Source organism: Theropithecus gelada, chromosome 14, assembly GCF_003255815.1.
Source record: "Theropithecus gelada isolate Dixy chromosome 14, Tgel_1.0, whole genome shotgun sequence".
Classification (NCBI taxonomy): Eukaryota; Metazoa; Chordata; class Mammalia; order Primates; family Cercopithecidae; genus Theropithecus; species Theropithecus gelada.
Genome location: NC_037682.1, coordinates 48,081,886 through 48,103,199, shown reverse-complemented (window position 1 = coordinate 48,103,199; position 21,314 = coordinate 48,081,886). Strand labels below are relative to the sequence as shown.

At 52.7% G+C, this 21,314-nt stretch overlaps 1 protein-coding gene across 5 annotated transcripts in view; it reads right to left on the bottom strand.

Moving 5' to 3' along the window:
• Nucleotides 1-3,556: 3,556 nt before the first annotated feature.
• Nucleotides 3,557-21,314, bottom strand: part of ABCC8 (ATP binding cassette subfamily C member 8) — an 84,608-nt gene continuing 66,850 nt past the window's right edge. For all 5 annotated transcript variants that reach the window (XM_025357064.1, XM_025357065.1, XM_025357066.1 and 2 more), the window contains exons 23-39: nt 18,995-19,120; nt 17,976-18,075; nt 17,508-17,749; nt 17,242-17,408; nt 16,120-16,189; nt 15,139-15,296; nt 13,282-13,374; nt 9,004-9,106; nt 8,339-8,452; nt 7,857-7,977; nt 7,580-7,710; nt 6,525-6,603; nt 6,283-6,391; nt 5,846-5,949; nt 4,935-5,068; nt 4,369-4,431; nt 3,557-3,800 (exon numbers count right to left, since the gene is read on the bottom strand). In XM_025357064.1, coding sequence (XP_025212849.1) covers nt 3,663-3,800; nt 4,369-4,431; nt 4,935-5,068; nt 5,846-5,949; nt 6,283-6,391; nt 6,525-6,603; nt 7,580-7,710; nt 7,857-7,977; nt 8,339-8,452; nt 9,004-9,106; nt 13,282-13,374; nt 15,139-15,296; nt 16,120-16,189; nt 17,242-17,408; nt 17,508-17,749; nt 17,976-18,075; nt 18,995-19,120 — 2,052 coding nt within the window. In that variant the 3' untranslated portion in view covers nt 3,557-3,662. The remainder of the gene's footprint in view (nt 3,801-4,368; nt 4,432-4,934; nt 5,069-5,845; nt 5,950-6,282; nt 6,392-6,524; nt 6,604-7,579; nt 7,711-7,856; nt 7,978-8,338; nt 8,453-9,003; nt 9,107-13,281; nt 13,375-15,138; nt 15,297-16,119; nt 16,190-17,241; nt 17,409-17,507; nt 17,750-17,975; nt 18,076-18,994; nt 19,121-21,314) is intronic.

Here is a 21,314-nt window from a genome sequence, read left to right as displayed (position 1 = left end):
GGCGCAAGAGGAGAGAAGCGGGGCCGGGGACCGCCAGGGGGAGCCCGACCTGCTCCGGAGCCGAGGGGGCGGGGCCGGAGCAAGTCCCACCCCTCCCCGCCCCTCCCGCCCCCACCCTCCGCCTCCCTTCCCCGGACTCACAATCTGGCCTTCGGAGTTTTTCTGATCCGCGGGACCCAGAGGTTCCTCCTGCCCACGCTCTACGAAAGTAGGGGGCTGGGAGGAATCTGTGACCCGCCTTCCCAGTCTGGGGCCGCTGCCCTGTCGCCCTGGCTCCCCTCCCCCAATATCCCCATCCGTATTTGGGTCAATTATCCGCCTCTCGGCCGCTCCAGGTTTGCAGGTTCCCCGGGAAAAGAGGCACTGAGAGGTGGCGCCACAAATCCCAGGGCTGGGGAAAATTAGGCGGTCCGAGGACTTCTCAACCCACAGCTTCTTTTCTTTGGGGGATGCTCTTAATCTTAGTCTTGAATCCTTTGACAATCTGATGGAAGCTCAGACTCCCTCCCATAAAAAAAAAAAAAAAAAAAAAAAAAAGGGGTCTCGGCAGGAAAGGAGCACAGTTTAACACCTGCTACTGCTGTCGGGCAGCCTGGGCGGCTCCATCTTCTCAACCATTCCGGCCCTCCTTTAAAGGTTTGAGCCGAGGGCACTTGCTTTACACTTTCTCACACCTGTCACCTGACTTCTTCCACGTTAGGCCATGAGTGGTATGCCTGAGCTGTGTGTTAGGGCTGCCTCGGGCACTGGGGGACCCAGGCTCTTGTCCAGGCATGGTGGTGTTTCTGTTCAGGCATCAGCCTGAGGCTGCCCTGTGGCATGGACCCCGGTTTTCAGATGGAAGGAAAGCCTGCTAGATCTCTGTTGTTGGGAGAGTAACGGCTTTACCACTCTCTGCGGCTCAGATCCTTATGGAAGAGCCCCTGATCATCTGCGGCCATTTTGTTGGAGTGGAGGCTTGAGACAGGGGCTGGAGAGGGCAGCGTGGGTGTGGGCCACAATGGAGGCAGGATATGCATTTTATGTTGGATTTTCCTTTCTCTCCCTACCCACTAGCAGGCGGAGCGAACACCACTACAAAGGATGAGTGTGATCATGGGCTGTATTAACAGAGATGCAGTGTCTAGGAAGGGGAGGGTAAAATGAGATGAGCAGAGTGGGAAGCTCAAGGAGACAGGGTTACCTGGGGGAATCTCTGAGGCAACTACAACTGTCCAGCCATCAGAAAAGGAAAGTCCCCCGGGGGTTTGGGCACTATTGTAGAAACACCTGGCTTTGAAGGAGGATAAACTAGTAGTTTTTCGTGGCCCAAAGGGTAGAACCAAGACACTAAGTGAAACAGAGGCAGGCTTTGGTTTCACATATGCAAGAGTCAGTTCTAATAACAATAACCGGAGATAAGCTACATCTGTGGGGTACCCAAGTCAAGCCGGTGGGCCATGAGGGATGTTATAGAGGGATTTTGGGCCAGGATGACCTTGGGCATCCCTGCAACATTTCACTGTGGGCCCAGCCCTGCCCCTGCTTCTTCCCTTCAATCCGTCAGGGTGGGATGGATTTGGAGTAGTGGTAGGCATGTGGAGCCCTCTTTCTGCTCCCCGGCTCCACTCCTGGGAGATCTCACAGTGGGGGAAGCTGCTGGGCCCCTGGGGAAATCTCAGAGGTAGAAAGGTTGGGTTCTGCCTTGTAGTGCGGCCTTGAGGCCTCACCTCCCTGCTGCTCACCCTACTGGGAGGGTGAGTCCCCTATCTGAAGGGCTCAGCCTCTCCTTTTGCTCCATCCTGCACTTGCTTATAGTCATCTCCACCAAACACTGAACTTGTCAAGTCCCTTTCTTGCTCAAAACCCTTCTCCCTTTTTGTCCATGGGCATACCCCACACTCCTTGCCCTGGCATTCAGGGCTCTCTGATATGATGCCCTCCCTACTGCTCTCATCTTTCTCCCACCTCCCTGATCAACCAACACTCTTAACACACTTCCACCATCACTCCTTACCTCCTGCTGTCCCCATCTGCCACCCCAGCCCTTTCTCTGACTTTCTCCCTATCCAATCCCTATCCCCCACAATGTTTAACTCAAATTTTGTCTTTTCCATGCAGCCTGCCAGGCTTTACAGAGCTCTTCCTTTCTGAGCTTCTCTGGCTCCTGGAACATCCACAGGGGTCTGCACTGGACCTACCTCCAATAACTGGTGGGCTTTTCTTATATTGTGCCTCTCTGATCCTCTTGCAGCCAAGGGGATGCAGGTTGGAGACTCTTAGGTCTGCACCCCAGGGCTTGGTGCAGCCAGTACTGCAGATGATATGCAAATGATCATAAAATGAGATGCAAATGAGCACCTGCCATTTCTTGGCCGAGGGCAGATGTGCAGCCTTGTTTCGTGATGCAGAGGAAGTCAGGACAGCTGCTGTTTCAGTCTCCCTGGTGTCTGGGAGACACTGGTGTCTCCCAGACACCACCTGGCTGGCCTGTGGCTCATGCGCTGTGCTTTCCCTCAGAAGGACCACCCTTCTACTTCTGAATGCCCCTGCTTGGGGGATGGAGATGGAGACATGATCCAGGCCTAGCCAGCCAGTGTATGCCACCCCTCTGATCACAGTGGGGTAGGGATGGGAATGTGACCCAAGTTGATCCATTGAGATTTGCTCCCAGACTTTTGCTGGAACTATTGGGAAGGAGTATCTGTTTTGCCTCTTGGGTTGCCTTGGGGCAGGATGTAAGCTAGAGCTGCTAGTAGCCATCTGTCATAAGGGAGGGAAAGGAAAATGGAACCCAGAAAGGAAGACGCATCCTGGGTGGATGTCAAACACCTGGATCCAGCCATGCTTGGAGTAGTATACCTCTTAGCCTTGTCAGTCACACACTGCAATAACTTCAGTTTCTGCTTAGGTGACTTTGAATTGGGTTCCTGTCATTTTCAATTGAAATAGTGTTAATCCAGATTTTAATTCAAGAATGAAAGTGAGAAGAAAGGAGACCAAGCTGTATGGAGATCTGTTAACTTATCTGATAAACTCATTGCAGAAATGCTATCACCCTTGCTATGGACATAATTGTGTCCCACCAAATTCACAGGGTGAAGCCTAATCCTACAATGTAACTATTTGGAAATAGGGCCTATGAGGAGATAATTAAGGTTTAATGAGGTCTTAGGGGTAGGGCCCTAATCCAATATGACTGGTGTCCTTTTAAGACAGAGAGAGAGAGCAGGGATGCATGTGTACAGAGCAAAGGCCATGTGAGCACACAGCCAGAAGGTGGCCCTCTGCAAGCCAAGGAGAGAGGCCTCAGGAGAAACCAAACCTGCCAACACCTTGATCCCAGGCTTCAGCCCTCAGAACTGTGAGAAAAAAATGTCTGTTGTTAAAGCCACCCAGTCTGTGATATGTTGCTGTGGCAGCCTGGCTAATAGAGACCTCATTTCACAGGTAAGGAAGCAGACTTTTGCCCACGCTCACACAGCTTCTGAAGGTCTGCCTGATGCCAAAGCCAGGCTGGTTCTACTGAACCCACCATCCACCGCCAGCCCCTGCCCACCAGACTCACGGCCTCTAGTAGGAAATAATCAAATCTCTTTATTTACAAGTGATTTACAGTTAGAAAACCCAGGCAAGGGTACGGGTAGGGTCGGAGTATGGGATGGCACTTGGGCTCTGGCAGGTCACTTGTCTGCACGGACGAAGGAGGCGAAGACGCTGTCCTTCCGGCTGAGCAGCTTCTCTGGCTTATCAAACTCAAGGATGGCGCCCCGCTTCAGGACGATCACCAGGTCTGCACTCAGGATGGTGTGCACTCGATGCTGGGCAGGGCAGGAGGGGACGGGTCAGGATGGTGGGAACACCTCCCACGGTGGGAGCCACAGCAGAGGGTGGCCCTCCTGCAGCTTGGAGGAGGAGGATGAGGAATATGGCCAGAATGTCCTGTCTCTGTGGGGACTGCACTTTCCTGGGGTGGATGTGACTACAAGCCCTCCATCCATTAATACCACCCTTTTCTCCTCTCCAAGTCCCAACTCTACCCCACCTCCAGGCTTCAAGGCTCAGAGAGCCTCCACAATCCCTCCCCCACTTCTTATGGAGAAGTAACCCCAGCCTAACGTACAAGGCCTTGGGACAGGGGCAGACCTTGGAACCTGGAGACAGAGAGGGGAGGTCTGAGGGACGTACAGGGGCAAAACCCCCCGCCCCAAATCCTGCAACCCAGGCACCCTGCATGCCCTCCAGACCCCTGGCCCTGAACTGCCTGCTTCAGGGTCCTTTCTTGATTCCTGGGACCAGGCAAGCCCAGGAACAGTGCACTGATGACAGGCACAAGAGGCCGGTCCTGTCCCTGGGTGTCCCTCTGCACCCCATCAATGGGCCCCTTACCGCGATGGTGACCACGGTGCGGTCTGCGAAGGCTGTCATCACCACCTTTTGGAGGATGTTTTCCTGCCAAGTGGGGGCAACAGCTGTTGGCTCACCTGCCCAGTGGATGGGGTCTGGCCTGGCTTGGGGGATGTGGAGCCCAGGTTTGTGGTTCAGCTCCCATCTCATCCCGATCCTAGTCCCACCCCCACCCCACAGGACTGAACAGGTTCCCAGCACTCAGGGACTGGACTCAGCCTGTTGGGGGCTCAGCTGTGTGTGTGTATGTAGGTTGTGGTTGTGGCTGTGCGTGCTGTTGTGATAGGTGACAGTGTGAAGTCTGTGTGGGTCTGTGGGCAGCTTATGTTTGTGTTTGCGTAGTGTTTTTGTGTGTGCGTGCGTGTGTGTGTAACATTCCCTAAGGCTAGACAGAGTCAGGGTCCCCCAGCTCTTTTCACTTTCTGCGACATATAGCATTTGATGTTAAAAGCAACTTGAGCCTCAGGGCTACTTTGTGCAAATTTCTGCCTAGCATCCCACTAAACCCTCTCTAAGGCCACCGTCCCATGGAGGTGCCCAGGACCAACCGTGGCCATGTCAATGGAAGCTGTGGCTTCATCCATGATGAAGATGCTGGTCTTCCTCACGAAGGCCCGAGCCAGGCAGAACAGCTGCCTCTGTCCCTGGCTGAAATTCTCCCCGCCTTCTGTGATGATGGCATCTGAAAACAGCCCGGGGAGAGGAAGTAGGACTGAGTTAATCTTGTGCTGTGAGTGGAGCAGATGGGATGGCTTGGGGGGGCTGTTGGAAAATGTGTGTATGAGGGCAAATAGGTGGGTGTGTGTCTGAGAGCACAGGTGTGTGCAGGGCTGGTGTACCTGACACAACAATGTGGAGGCCGTCTGCAGGGACTGCAACGAGAAGGGCACCCCTGGAGATGTGTGCTGCTGTGGCCCTGGACAGTTCTGGGAGGGGGCGTGGGCATTGAGTGCTACACTGAGTGTGTATGTAGTGTGGGCCTTGGTAGGGTGATTCACTGAAACCAAGGCTTAGCCACCCCCAATGCTCCAGGAGCTGCAGCAAATATACCAAGGCTTTGCCAATCACCAGTGGACTTGATGAGTGACCTGTGTCTATGATTGCCCAGTCCCTCTTCTCCTCCCCTAAGGCAGAACTGGGCAGGCAGGTGGATGGGGCGGGGCAGGGCTGAAGATGCCGCCGTGGCATGGGGAACTTGCAACCTCTGTCTCACAAGGATCCCTGACTGTACCCACTGTACCCTGAAGGAGGAGCCAGACCCTGAACTGACCAGTTGTGTGACCTGGGGCAAGACACCTGACGTCTCTGGGCCGCTGAATAGTGAGAAGTAGGTCTAAATGGTCCTGCTGGGCTTCAGACTCCAAACTTGGGGCAAACCTGAGACACGGGCTTCCGTCTCCCTTCCTTACAGGGTCCTCAGGTGCCCAACCAACCCGGCTGCACAGCCAGGAGTAGTTACCAAGGCCTCCTGGCAGGGCCTTCACCACCAGCTTCAGCTGGGCAATTTCCAGGGCCTCCCACAGCGTGCTGTCTGAGCACTTCCTCTCCGGGTCCAGGTTAAATCTGGAAGTGGCACAGAAAGCCCCAGTAGGGAGGGAGCAGGGTCCTGCCTGCATCCCCAGGAGGCAAAGAGGGCAGTGAGTGAGAGTGGACTGAGTTGGAGGTCTGGCTGGGAGAAACACTGAGGTGGTGGCAGTAGGTGGGGGACAGCATCTTAGATCCATGGGTGGGGGATCGCCTTCCAGAGCCTGCCTGGGCCTGATGGGATGGAGAAGGGCATGAGCAGGAAACGCCTCTGGGATCCTGGTCTCCCCTAGCCCCCTCCTCTTTGTGTTCCAGATCTGATGGAACTAAGCTGGCTTGGGCTGGGTGGGCCTGAAGGGTGGTGGGGCTCACCGGATGGTGCCGCTGAAGAGAACCGGGTCCTGCAGGATGATGGAGAGGCGTGAGCGCAGGGTGTGCAGTGGCAGTTTGGCGATGTCAATGCCATCAATGATGATGCGCCCTGTGTGGGTCCCAATGAGGGTGCAGGGGAAGGCGGTGACTGCTGGGCCTCCTGTCATGTCTGACCATGTGCCAGGGCTGAGGCCTCATCTGGTGGCTGTGGGTACACATGGGGTGCCCGCCTTACAACTCACCTTCGAACGTGTCCACCATGCGGAAGAAGGCAAGAGAGAAGGAGGACTTCCCACTGCCTGTGCGGCCGCAGATCCCAATCTGGAAAGAGAAGCAGGCACTGCTGCTGGGGGTCTGGGGCTGCTGGGAGTAGCCTCTAGTGCTAGCTCTGGGTGTGTGTGCGGGTGTGGGAGGTCACAGGGTTCCTTTTTGTCCTGGTTTTCTGACCAGCTTTTCTTTGGACACCACAGGTTTGGGCTTGTTTCCTGCAGTGGGTCCAGAGAGGGCTCACACGGGACCGGCACGCAAGTACGGGCATGGATGTCCATTTGCCTGGGCCTTGGTGTGGGTCTGGGTGTGCCGGGTACTTGGCTGCAGGAGAGCTGGGGGCACTGGTGTGTCTCTATGGGTGTGAGTGTGGCAGGAGGACACAGGGGCAGCTGAGAGTGGTATGCAGGGATGCGTCTGTGTGCACCGCCTTACACTGGAGCCACCTCTGATCCCATTGCTTCCTGGCCCTTGGGTACCAACAGAAATTACAAAACGGAGACAGAGATAGTGACACAGAAGGATGAGAGAGGCAGGGACAGAGGTACATCCCAAGGTCAGAGAATGACATGGACGGTCACAGCAAAGTGAGACAGAGACAGAGGGGGAAACGAGAGGAGAGCTGGGCCAGGGCCATAGGCAGGGGCTCTCCCCCAGTACAAGGGCGGCTTCACTGTCTGTCCCCAGGTCTCTGCCCTGAAGGTCAGGGGCAGTGCCCTAGGGAAAGCCCCTGACCAGTCGCAGAGAGGGAGGCCCTGACAAAGACCGTGCAAGCCGGGGGAGTCCAGAGTGTCATCTCCGTGGTGGATGAGTGAGGAGACAAGGTCTGAGGGCAACACTGGGGGAAGGGAATAGAGGGAGAGGAAAGATGGGCCCCCATAGGCCCAGGGCAGGAGACTGCTATGTCTGAATAGTGAGAGGCCTTGGCCCTGGAAGACCATGAGGTGACTGCGAAGCCGTCCAGCTCCATGCATGCCCCATCCCCTCTTCACGCCTGTCCTGCAGCATTGGGTTGGGCCTGCGCTCTGACCTTCTGTCCTGGGGAGATGAGGGCGTTGACATGCTTCAGCACTGGCTTCAGGGAGCTGTCATAGCGCACGCTCAGGTTCTGGATCTGGATCCTCCCTTGGTCTGGCCAGTTCTTTGGGATCAGCGATGGTGCTGGGGGCCAGGCTGGGCTCAGCCACCAGGCGTGGGCCACAGCTAGTATCCGAAAGTGCCACCCCATCCCCAGGCTCTCTTGTGGTCCCCAACCCAGATACACTCCTCCCTGGGCTCTTCCCCACCCCTCTCCCTGAGCCCCTCACCCAGGAGCCCCTCGTAGCTCTCTGCCTCAGTTTTCAGGAGCCCGTGGATGCGCTTCACGGCGCCCAGCTGGAGCTCCATGTCTGCCAGGTTCCTCACCATCCAGTTGAGGTAGTTGGAAACCTGTGGGGAGCAAGCCAGTGGCACATACTCTGTGGTCACTTAGTTCTGTCCTCAGCCACCAGGATGGCTCTTCTTAAGGCTGGAGAGGGGCCAGGGCCCCAGATTCCTTTTGCTGCCATCAGCTGCCTGCTCAGAGCAGCACTCCCTGGAGGCATGGGGAGAGTCAGTCATGTGGCTCCCCACCCTCCACCTGTCTGGGGCCTGGGGCTAGCCGGTCAGCCTTCCTGCCCACTGTCCCTCTGGCATCAGATGCAAATGAGCTTGGGGTAAGGCCTGGGGGTGTCTCCTGTCTCCAGTGGGGAAGATGCTCCAGGAGTGCTGGCGTCTGACCCCTCCTCTGCCCTAGCCCACTGCCACTCACCATTAGGGCATAGGTGAGGCCCAGGCCCACCAGGCCAGCAGAGAGCTCCCGGTGCAGGGAGTTGGAGATGGAGGTCACGGCCGCGATGAGCACCACACATGCACCGATGTACTCCTGCGGAGGGAGAGGAGCTGGCCTGGGCGTTTGGGGGTTGGAGCCACAGGCCCCTGTTCCACCTCACTCCCTTTTGGAGCAAAGAGCAGCTCAGCAAGACCTCCACCCCAACCCTGCAACTCACGCACACATCATCAGACACACACAAGGGCTGCAAAGACTGGAGCCCCAGGAGCCAACATGTCCCACAAGCTCATGCCCCCCGACCCCCCAGCCTCTGCACACCCTTTAACACACACGCCTCAGCTGGCCCACAAACACACACAATGTGGGTGTCATATGACCCATTGCAGATACGCATTCACAATTATTCTAGCCACTGGCACACACCTCAGATACACAAGCCGCCAGGCAGTGATATGGGGAAAAGGAGTGCAGGCTAGACACTAGGAGGACCACCAGCGCTGGAGGAAGCAGGAAGGCTTGGTGTCCACACGATCTGGTATCCTATCCTCTCTTTCATTCCCAGGTCCCTGTGTGCTCTTGCTCTGGCCCCACCCTGCTATCAGAAGCCCTCTGCGGGGGCCAGGGTAGGGGGGAGTAGCACTTGCCATTCGGACTTCCAGCCATCTGTTGGCAGCCGTGAGGAAGAGGGAAGCAATGTTGTTGGAGTCTGTGTATTCGAGAAGCTTCTGCTGGAACCGGGCCTCGTACCTGGAGGGAGAATGAGAAACTCCTAAGGGAACAGTGTTGGTCCACATAGCTCCTAGGAGTCTCCCTACCTGCAGAGGGAGACACCAGGGCCTCTCCAGTCCCCAGACATGCCACCGTGGCCACTTCATCCCCTCTGGAATGTCCGCCTTGCTCCTTTCTGCTTATTCAAACCTGTCCAGAGTCCCTACCTCCTCCAAACTCTTGTTTTCACCCCAAGACCCATTTTCTCTAGGTCTTTCCCGTTATAATAAGGAGCACCGCCCTTTACCTGGTTTCTCACCCAGGAATCACCTGGATTCACATTCAGCCCCTTGGCAAGTCCTCTTATGTCTATCTCCAAAAGAGTCCTTGCCTCCCTCCCCCTCTATCCTGCTTCCCGCCCACCACAAACTCTCACCTGGACTACTGCATGAGCTTCCTGAATACATCTACCTGCTGTCTCCCTACAGTTCACGCTCCACACAGTGGCTGGCGTAATCTATGTAAATCACAAACCGTGTCCTCTCCCCACTGCTTAGAATATTAATGACCTCCGGCCAGACGCGGTGGCTCACCCCTGTAATCCCAGCCCTTTGGGAGGCTGAGGCGGGCGGATCACCTGAGTCAAGAGTTCAAGACCAGCCTGGCCAACATGGTGAAACTCTGTCTCTAGTAATAATACAAAAATTAGCTGAGTATGGTGGTGCACACCCATAATCCCAGCTACTTGGGAGGCTGAGGCAGGATAATCACTTGAACCCAGGAGGTGGAGGTTGCAGTGAGCCGAGATCACCCCACTGCACTCCAGCCTGGGTGACAGAGTGAGACTCTGCCTCAAAAAAAAAAAAAAAAATTAATGACCTCCCACTGCTTATAGGATGAAGAACCCCCTCCTGCCAACCTAATTCCTGCCACAAACACCCCACACACTATGCTGCACCCAGTCAGCCTTTTAAAAGCTCTGTGACAATACTAAAGTCTTCCCTACCCCAGGGCCTTTGCATACACTATTCCCTTTGCCTGGAAGGCTTTCACCCTTGCTCTTAATAAGGCTGGCTCAACTCAAGCTTCAGGCCTTACCTTAAATGCTGCCTCCTCAGAGAGGCTCTTCCTGGCCACTACCTTACTATAAAGTAGGTTTCCTCTATTATTCTCTGCAACCTGTTTGCTCCACAGTATCTGTTGTACATGCATTTCTCTAGCTGTTTATAATCATCTCCCTCAATAGACTGTAAATTCCATGAAGATGGAGGCCATGTCTGTTTGATTCACCAATGTATCCCAGTGCCTGGCACTATCAATAAATATTTGTTGGATGAATGCATGGCACTCCCCCGACCCTCTGAAATAGATGAAATCTCTCTGTCCAGGGAACTCTGGAGGCTTCTTTCTCATCCTTGGGTCCTCATCATGTTTTCCCTGAGTTGCTGTGCATGGACCTGCCTCCTCCCTCTGACCAGCCTGGGCTGCGGTCATCACTCTCCTTGGCCACTTCCCTCAGACCTTGCTGACATAGGAGATGCAGGAGCACTTGTTTGATGATGGAGGAAGGAATGAAAGAAAAACTGTCTCATCATCGCTGGTTTGATAGGACCAAACTTAGGGGACACACAGGCACCCAAGACGTATCTTACTGGGCATTTGCTTTTCACTCCTGGAAGGTGTTTGTTCAGCTTTGATTGTCTCTGGGTGGAGAGAGGGCATGTGTCTGAGGGGAGTGAAGGGAGGCTCTGAGGTGGGAGAGAGCATTGCTCCTGCATACCTCCAGGGTGGAGATGTGTGGGAGGGTGACGTGTCTGAGGCGAGTGTGAAACCATGCCTGAAGGGTTCGAGTAAGTGCGCGTTGAAGATGTGTGTGCATCAGGGCACGTGCACGTTATAGGACTGTGAGGCACTCAGTGTATGTGGGTCTCAGGACTGCGTGAGTTGAGGGTTGGCAAGTATGAGATGGGAGCTTCTGCCACAGGCATGCGACAGTGTGTCTGAGGACTGGAAAAGAGCCCCAGCTCGCAGCCATGTAAACCCAGGTTGGAGCCTGAATGTCACAACTTCCTGGCTATGTGTCAGGATTGAGACTCAGTTTTCTCATGAATAAAATGGGGAAGTGAAAGTTCCTATATGAACGAAAATAACCTCCGGGCCCACCACTGAGCCCAGTGCTGGGCACTCTTGAAACTCTTTTGGGAAAAAATGAAGTCTCTTAGGAAAGCCCAGAAGGTCAGGCAAACCTGAGTTCCAAGCTCAGCGCCAGCCCCCGCAGTCTGTGTGACCTTGGTTTGATTACCCAGCCTCTCTGGGTCTCGTTTCTGCGTCTGAAGAATGTGGTGACTCGTACCGATGTTATGCAGTTCTTGTGAGGATTAAATGTAATGATGCACATACAACACTTAGCACGGTGCCTGGCACGCAGTAAGTGGGCAATCAATAAATGGTAATAGCTCTCAACAGGCTGCTGGGTTAAAGCCAATGCATTAAACGTGTACGGGGTTGATTAAAAAGCCTTTCATTCAAATTTAAAAATCATTCACCGTGTCAGTAGGGTGTGGAAGACCTCACTGGGTAGCAGTGACTCTGGCTGACCACAGGTTTGGCCCGATAGGAGGCTGCTTACTGGAAGCTGGGATCTGCATACAAGGGGATCTGGTCCACTTTAGAAGAGTCACCATCTCTCTACCCCAGGGCCCTTTGAGACACCAATTTAGAGAGGGAAATCATCAAAACTTAGAGCAAAGGCTAGGCTCAGTAATGTGGAGGGACCTGGAAGTGAAGGAATGGGAGAAGTTCAGGCTTGAGAAGAGGAGACTGGGAGGAGACTATAGAGTCATAATCCAGTCCCCAGGGAGCTTCTTTGTGGAAGACACAGCATGGTCTTGTCCAGGGGTGAGGGATGTCCAGGGAGCAGCGCCAAGGCCAAGGCAGAGCTTTGTTCTGCTCTTCTTTACCTAGACAAGATCCCTAAGAGGTGGCTTTCCACTGGCCCTAGGTGCTTCAGGGAGTGGGCAGAGGGGCCTGGGTACCTCTCCAGGGCTGAAGCTGGACTTCAGGGGTTGGGGGAGGAGATGTAAGCCTCTCTGGGCCCTTGGCTGGCCCTTGTGCCCTAGGGTTACTCCTGGACACAGGGCTTGATGTCTCATGGTTACTGTCACACTTCGTGCAGCTGTGCCACCCTAAAAATAACCTATTATCACTCTCTGCGTGAAGATGAGAAAAGAGCCCAACTATGTGTGTCAGGGGTCTCTGGCCTGCCTCACTGAAAGAGAGATGCCCCAGGAGATCAGACAGGCCCTTGGGAAGTGGGGAACAACAGCTTCCTCCACTTGCCAGGCAGCCTCAGATGCTCCTGTCCACCTCAACATCACCACTCAGGATAGTGAGAGGATGGTAGGGGCACTGAAGTTTTCAGGAATTCCTCCAGCCTGGTGAACTCCTGCCCCTCCTTTGAGTCTTAGTTCTGATGACACCTCCTCTACAAAAACCTTCCCTGACTGTCTCTCTTCTATGCTCCCACAGCCCTTGAATCCGCTTTTTTCAGAGTACTTGTCACATGGGTTTATCCTGGCCTGCCCAAAGTCTGGGCTCTAAATGCCTGCAGGGCAGTGGCTCATTTGACTCATCTTTTTAGTGCCTGGCATGGGGCTTTGCACATGGTCGGGGCTCAGTAAATGTTAGTTGCATGAGCAAATATGTTCAGGTCTGGGCTTTGTGGTACCTTACACAGAACGGGTATAGAACATCTCTGCACCTCAGTTTCCTTATCTGTGCAGTGGAAATGACCATTCTCAGCACCGAGGGTTGCAGTGCAGAATGAGTGGGATTGGCCTGTACAGTATTGAACATAGTGTTTTGCACACAGGAGCTCCTTAATAAAAGAAGGGCTCATGGTGGCCTGCACCTAAGGCCCTTTCTAGCATTGATACATGAAGACTTGTCCCAGCTTTGTTTTTTTTTCATACTCTGCCTCATAGAGGCCCTAGGCTTGTCTACAGAGCTGGAATTTTCCTCTCTAGAACATTCAGTGGGAGCCCACCTGGCCTGTCCCTGCTGGTGGATATCCCTTGGGCCTTGGGGCCTGAGGTGGCTTGAGAGAGACGTGTCCTTGGCCTTCCTAAGTGGAGCCCTGAGAATCAAATCTCATGGCCTGTGCCCCTGGCCCCACCCCTGTTCCACTCCTACCTTGGGGGAATGTGGACTCATACCTGAAGGCCCGAATGGTGGTGAGCCCTTCCACAGTTTCAGCAAAGTGCGAGAGCAGTGGAAGCTGGGTGGTGTCATCCAGCTGCTGCAGGTCCCTATGGTGGGGAACAGAGTGGAATAGTTAAGAGGGCAGGCTCAGGGCTCGGCCTGGACTTGAAGCCTAGCTCCACCTGCTACTGCTGTGTGGATGAACGGCCTCACCTCTCCAGGCCTTAGCTTCTTACCCGTGAAGGGGGAAGACAGTGACTCCAGCCCATCAAGCTGTTGTGAGCACTGAATGAGATCGTTTATGTACAATGCTTACACACAGCCTGAAGTGGGGCATAGTTACTGCTTTCCTGAGTATTGTCCACCCCAGGTGGCCATCTGTCCCTGTACTTCTGTGCACAGCCTCGAGCTGAGCTAAGGCTGGGCAGGCAGTGTTAGTTCCATTTTACAGGTGAACAAGCTGAACCTTGAGACAGCTGGCCAAAGGAACAGAAGACCAAACTCAAAGCATTCAACTCCGTCTTCCACTTACCCCATCAAGGAGCTCTTTAGACCCTGGCCAGTGATGTGATGAAATGATAGGTTTCATCTTGGGGTAAGGCCAGAGGCTTCCATGGCAGCAGAATTGCCTCCTGCTCCCCAAAGCTGCACTTTGACAAGCACATCAGTGACAGGGAGGCCAATTTGGAATGCAGGAAGTTGATTTCCCTGATAAACTGTCTCCAGGGTCAGAGTGGGTGCCAGAGAGACCGGGCTATTTCTCTGGCAGAAGAAATGAACTTTGTAGAACAGCTTGTGCAGCACTTTGAAAGCCACTGTAATTTTATGAGTGCCAACAAGCTATGTTGCTCGTGTGGGTGTCGGGCCATTCTGGATCATCCAAGCAAAAAGCCATTTATACAAATGTTGATCCTTTGGGACAGGTAATTGTGGCCAAAATGCATCTAAATTTTATTATTTATTATTGCTAATAAGTGTCTCGACTCTAGTTTCTAGCCAACTATATGCCCTTGGGAAAGGTACTTAACCTTTCTGACCACAACCTGCAGTCAGAAATATATTTTATCTCACAAGTCAGTACTCACACACCTACATGACCAAAACAAAGGTTTCATGAGGCAAAGTTTGCTGTTACTCTATGAATACAGTCTGATGTTTTCTGTTCTATTTCATTTTTTAAAAAATGCTGGTTGTGATCCATGATACTGATTTCATGACCCACTGATGGGTTGTAATTGGCAGTTTGAGAAACACTGGCCTAGAGGTTCTTTAATTTTTTTCCTACAATTCTTTGAATCTATGACTTTAGCAGAATCACTCTCAGAAAGAACTCCCTAGAGAACATTCTTAGAAAATGTTGATGAGGAAAGACGTGTGAATGGATCCAAAGCTCACGAGGGCAAATGTGATCCATGAGAATGGCTGTGAGAGGCTCCCTCAAGTCAAGGCTTACAGCTACACTCTGGACTCACATGTGCTGGCAGATGTTATCGTAACAGTGCTTCAATCAGGTGCCCTCCGATTTCATGCACTGGCAATCAGCCTGACCACTAGAATGACGCAACCCTCCTGGGAAGCACGTTGGCAAAATGAATGAAGGGCATAAAATGTGCATTTATCATGACCTAGCAATTCCAGTCCTGACCATATCTCCCAAGGAAATAATTCAGATGTCAACCTCAGTGTGTGAGTGTGTTGGCAGACTATTATACTAGGGTAGTGGAATAAAATGTGGATATTTCTATTTCCTTCATTTCTGTTTTTTGCTTTTATTTTTTGGAGGGAACATGACCCTACTACTTCTATAACGATGAGTCTAGCAAACTGCACATTGCAAAGCACCTCCCACCCATCACCCCTGAGGCCATCACCTGGACGCCACCCGGAAGTACTTCTGGATGAAGTAGCACACGATGGCCAGGGGCAAGAGGGCCAGGAGGAACACAGGTGTGACATAGGAGATGACGGCCAGGGCTGAGACACAGAGCAGGGTGGAGCGGCTCAGGCACTCCAGTGTGGATGGGATGTGCTGAGGGAGACGAGGGGGAGAGAGTGAGGTGAGTTTTGGTATTAACTGTGTTTAGAGTGCTACCGGCCATCATGTTTTGCTCTCACTTTATTTTTTGATCCTTTATTTTTCTGAGACCGAGTCTCACTGTTGCCCAGACTAGATGTAGCAGCGTAATCTCAGCTCACTGCAGCCTCTGCCTCTCGGGTTCAAATGATTCTCCTGCCTCAGCTTCCCGAGTAGTTGGGATTACAGGTGCCTGCCAACACACCTGACTAATATTTTTGTATTTTTAGTAGAGAAGGGATTTCATCATGTTGGCCAGGCTGGTCTTGAACACCTGGTCTCAAGTGATCCGCCTGCCTCCGCCTACCAAAGTGTTGGGGTTACAGGAGTGAGGCACTGAGCCCGGACTTGCTCTCACTTTATTATAGGCACACATCTTATCTTTCCAGCTACAAGGTAGACTCCCTGAGGCAGGAATCAAGATTTTGTTTTCATACCATCTAGTACGATGGTAAATAAAGAACACAGGCTGAATCAAAAATGAATATTCTCCATACAGTCAGCGACCTTGGTTCAGAATATGCTGGAACTTTACTAGAGAGAGCCAGTGGGATCTCTGGTGGAAGATAAAGGGATCTGGTTTCCCTCAGCCTTATTATGAGGCTCCCACCGGGGAGGCCCCAGCCCTGAGGCAGCATTATAATCAGATCAGGGACACTGGCTTCCTCCCGGAGGGCTGTGATCACCTGATCTGGGGAACCCAGCCTCAGACAGGAGAAGCCCCCAGGGGTCCGGGGTGTCTCTGGACAGGGAGAAAGTGTGGCACCGTCCTCTGTACCTGGTCGATGGTGTTACAGTCGGATGAAAATCTGTTCAGGATGCTCCCAAGGGGCGTGGTCTCAAAAAACCTAAGAGGCAGTCAGAGGAAGAGTTACTCATTTGTCCATTGATTTACTTCCTGTTTACTGAATGAGATAGTTACTTATTTCATGTAAGTGTCTTTGGAGTCATTCACGGGTCTGGCGTCCTCTGCCAATTTGTAGATATCTGGCCTGTATCCCCGTGAATTCCTGCAGCTGCCCAAAGGGGCGCTGGCCTTTCATTAGCCTCTCAGGTTCTCAAGCCCATCTGACCACTGCCGCTTTTCTCAGCTGCCGGCTCGGCCTGACTCAGCAGCTGTCCTCCTGGGACACAGAGTCCTCTCCAGAGGGACAACCTGCCAAGGGGAACAGGGCCCTGGGGACAGCCTGCTGGCTGGCTGACCCAGAGTCAGCCCAACCCCAACCAGGGAGTTTCAGAATTACAGAGCTGGGGCAAACAGAGTCAGTAAACTCGGCGGCCATATCTGTGGGCCACGGAAAACTCATGAGGCTGGAAAGTGAAAAGTGCAGTTAGACAGTGAGGTCTAGCCTTGACAAGGGGCCAGAAAACCTGTTGGCCTGTTGTGTTTTTAAACCAAGTTGGCCAACCAATTGGGAAGTGACAACTTTAAACCTCTTTGACATCAAGTGGACTTTGAGATTTTTATCCATCCCATTACAGGAAATTATTAATAGAACAGCTACCTGTTCCCCCAGTGTCAAAACCTGAGGCTGGCTGAGGGAGAGAGAGGGAGGGGAGGGTAGGGAGCTGAACTCATGGGTGGGGATGGGCAAATTACACCTGCTTAGGGAGGAGAAACCAATCTTTACCTGGACGTGCAGACGCTCTCTTTAAAGGGCCATGGTGACAATTAGATGAGCTAACCACACACAATGCCTGTCACAGTATCTGGCTGAGTAAATGCCAGTTTCTCCCTGCTTCTTGCACAAGGAGGGCACTTTTACACACACTGTCTCCTTGAGTCACCTCCACAAGCTTGTGACAGAGGTTGTATATACCCATTTTATAGATGGGAAGACTAAGGCTCAGAGAACAGTGACTTGCTCACAGCCTCAGCCTGGCCAGGGGAGACGGGTACCTCATAGGGGCTAGGATGATCCGGTTCAGCAGGCTGCGGTGCAGCCTCTTGGCCACCTTCAGCCCTGTCCATTCCACAGTGACAGACGTGACGAGGCACAGCACGATGCCCAGGCTGCAGAGCACCGTGAACACCATGGCGTAGACAGTCTGGTCGAGGGAGCACTCCTTCACAGGCAGAGAGTGAGCTGGGGTTCTGGGGTGCCCATGGGCTCAGCCCTTCCCCCACCCCCACTCCCAGTCTCTGCCACGGGCCACCGGTCACACCTGGCTGAGAGAGCAGTTCCTGGCTGCAGGGGTCAGGGTCAGGGCGCTGTCGGTCCACTTGGCCAGCCAGTAGTCAATGGCCACCAGGACCATGTGCTTGAGCAGCTGTGAGAAGACCAGCAGCGACAGGAGCAGGATGCCAGCAGAGGACAGGTACTTTGCGCAGGCTCGCCATGGGATCTCGGCACGCTGGTGCAGCACAGACGACAAGTTGTCGTCCTCATCGCTCTCAGCTGCCTCCTCTGCAGGCCGCAAGAACCCACTCTGTGGCTACACATTTCCATCCCTCTGAGGGTGAATCAGGGGGTGTTTTATCCCCACTTACAGAGGGGACAACGGAGGCACACAGAGGGAAGCCACTTAATCAAAGGCACACTACTGCACCACACCCAGAACCCCAAACCTTAGCCTTTCTGTGGCTGATCAGACCTCAGGCCATAATTTCACTCCCAGTCCCATCGCCTGTACCTTCCTCCTCTTCCTCATCCTGCAGAAGGCCATCCCTCGAGGACATGGTACGAGATAGACCCTGGGGTGGCTCTGTGGCTTTTCTCTCTGTGACAGTCTCCTATAAGACAGATGTGGCCTGACCAATGCCTTCAGGGTATATGGTTGGTGGGGGAAGGGGAAGTTAAGGCATAACTACCCTAGTGATGACCAATGTCAGGTTTCCACATTGTCCCTGCCTGAGGGAGGAGCAGACAGACACACATTCATCTTGCCAGGATTTAGTCCTTCCCCTTCATGAGATAATAGCACCGCCATATCCCTGTGGGGAACCACTCTTCCCCTATTTTTAGTCTCTGTGATTCAGGTGGGTCTGGCTCCCAAAGTGGGCACATGACTCAGGACAGGCCAATCCTCATATTCCACATCCCTGGCCACAGTGATTTGTTCAGGGGTGGGCACATGAGCAAACTGGACAAATGAGACTCAGCCCTGGAACTTTTGCTGAACTATGGTGAAAGAGGCGCTTTTTTTCTGGCAGAGTTGTTGAGCTGGGAGAATGTAAACCTAAGACTGCTGCTGGCCCTCACTGATACCATGAGAATGGAGCCACTTTGAGGGCAGCAGAGCCAAGAGGTGGGAGAAACAGATTTCTGATGACACTGACGACCTGGCTCCAGCACACTTAAAGCTATGACACACCTGGACTTTTTGGTTTCACGGGTCAAAAAATCCTTAACTCCCTCTTGTTTTCTTTGCTTAGTTTTCTTTGCCAGTTTGAGTTGATTTTCTGAAACTTTGCAACTAAATAGTATCTGACTATCTCAGGATAAGGCAAAGGTGCCCACCTGATTCTGCCCTGGGTACCTGGCACAGGTACTGTCTCTTCTCTGGTAGGAGCAAGTTCATGCCCAGCTCCCACATCTACCCTTTAGGGGGCTTCCTGGGGCAGTAAGGATAGGAAGACCTTTATGAGTTCAGGTTCTAGCAGAACCTTCGCATCCAGGGGTGGCTGCTTGGCCACCCCTGGATATACCCACCTTCTCCAGCTCTTGGTCCTGCCGGTTCATGAGGGTCTTCCAGTGCTCAAAGAGCTGGCACTCAGACCTCTGGAAGTCCTTGAGGGTACCCTCCCTCTGGATGGTGCCATCTTTCATGGCAATGATCTGGAAAGGCAGAAACAAACCTAGTTTGGGGGCTGGCTGGGGAGGAATGGTGGTCACATCCCTCAAATGTGGAGTCTGAGATGGAGGTGGACACATCCCTTTCCTCACTACAAATGGCCTCCAGCTCATCCACTGCAAGTGGGCTGATATTGATAACCTAGACCCACCAACATACTCCTAGGACCTAGAGTTCGGTACATCTGAGGGGCAATTCTCAATGGCTGGGTTTGCAGAGCAAATTAGTGCATCCTGCTCAGGCAGGCTTGTTACCCACAAGGACTCCACCCATGGCAGCAGCTGTCATACACTATGCAGGCTCATTGTACACTACCCTTAGCTCCTCTTGACGGCGGGTCTGGCAGCCTCCATCAGGGCTTAGCAAAGCACCTGCTGGTCTAAGTGTGTGTGGCCATGCCTCTTTGGAATCAATAAATCTTTGTTTGTTTGTTTGTTTGTTTTTAGACAGGGTCTCACTCTGTTGCCTAGGCTGGGGTACAGTGACACCATCTCAGCTCACTGCAATCTCTGCTTCCTGGCTCAAGCCATCCTCCTGTCTCAGCTTCCTGAGTAGCTGGGACCACAGGTGCACACCACCATCCATACCTGGCTAATTTTTTGATTTTTTTTTTTTTTTTGTAGGGACGGGGTTTTACCATGTTACGCCAGGCTGATCTCGAACTCCTGGGCTCAAGCAGTCCACCCACCTTGGCCTCACAAGGTGCTGGAATTATAGGCATGAGCCACTGCACTCGGCTTAATAAAACTTTTTATTTGGAACACTCAATGACACCACCACGTAGACCTGCCATTAATTCAGACACCCACCCCTGCTGCCCTCACCCCCTCCCACCCTATGCTGGGATTCAAGGGGCTGGAGAGTCCTGGTCACTGGTTCCTCAAGGAACCTAGCCCTTCTGTGTTCCTCAGGATTGTCCTGAACTACAAGGTATTGCCAGGGTCACTACAGAAACTCAGAAACAAACCTTCTGTATCTGTATATATATTTAAATCTTTGGGTCTTTGGGTCTTTTCTTTGGGTCTTTTTTCTTTGGGTGATTTTGGTTCTTTTTTATACTGGATGGGTCTCATTATATGTGGAAGGAAGATTTGTCTTGGGGAAAATAAGCAGAGCCATTCGGCACGGGCCTGAAGCTCAGAGACGGCCTCAATTTTGGCTATTGTTCAGAGGAAAATTTATATAGGTGTAGGCAGGACCTAGATCTCAAAAGTCACATAATCTCCCTCTTAAAAATCAAATGCTTTCTAATAAATCAAAAAGTAATTATTTTCTACCTACTGATGAGTATGGGAATTTAGTTAATGAGGGGTTTTACAACATTGGACTCTATTGATAATATTAAAGTTTCTTTCTTTCTTTCTTTCTTTCTTTCTTTCTTTCTTTCTTTCTTTCTTTCTTTCTTTCTTTTTCTTTCTTCTTTCTTTCTTTCTTTTTTTTTTTTAATTTATTTATTATTATTATACTTTAAGTTGTAGGGTACATGTGCATAACGTGCAGGTTTGTTACATATGTATACTTGTGCCATGTTGGTCTGCTGCACCCATCAACTCGTCATTTACATCAGGTATAACTCCCAATGCAATCCCTCCCCCCTCCCCCCTCCCCATGATAGGCCCCGGTGTGTGATTTTTTCAAGTTTTCAGAGACAAGGTCTCACTCCGTCGCCCAGGCTGGAGTGGAGTGCAGTGGCGTGATCATGGTTCACCGCAGCCTTAAACTCCTGGGCTCAAGTGTACCTCTTGCCTTGGCCTCCCAAAGTGCTGGGATTACAGGTGTGAGCCACTGCACCCAGCCTGAAGTTTCTATTACTACTACTATTGTTTGGTTCCATATTTCCCATATGATTCCCGGGGTGGTGCATCCATCCACCCCGGGAAGGTCATAGGGTGGGAAGATGGCTTTTCCATCCAAATGGGCACTCCCGGTGGCCAGGGGGATGGGTCATCAAAAGGGCAGGAATCAGAAGGTGAGAAGTGAGCGCGTGATTATTCCTGAGACTTCTTGGTGCTAGCCTTGAGTGTATCACTGGGGCCCAGGCCAGGATGGGGAGTGCCTGTGGGTCTGGGTGACACCAAACCCCTGGCCTGTACAGGGTCTCCCTGAGATGCCCAGCGTGCATAAAGTCATCCAGTGCTGGCCTCTTATGCTTTGTGGCCCTCAGCAATTGCTACCAAG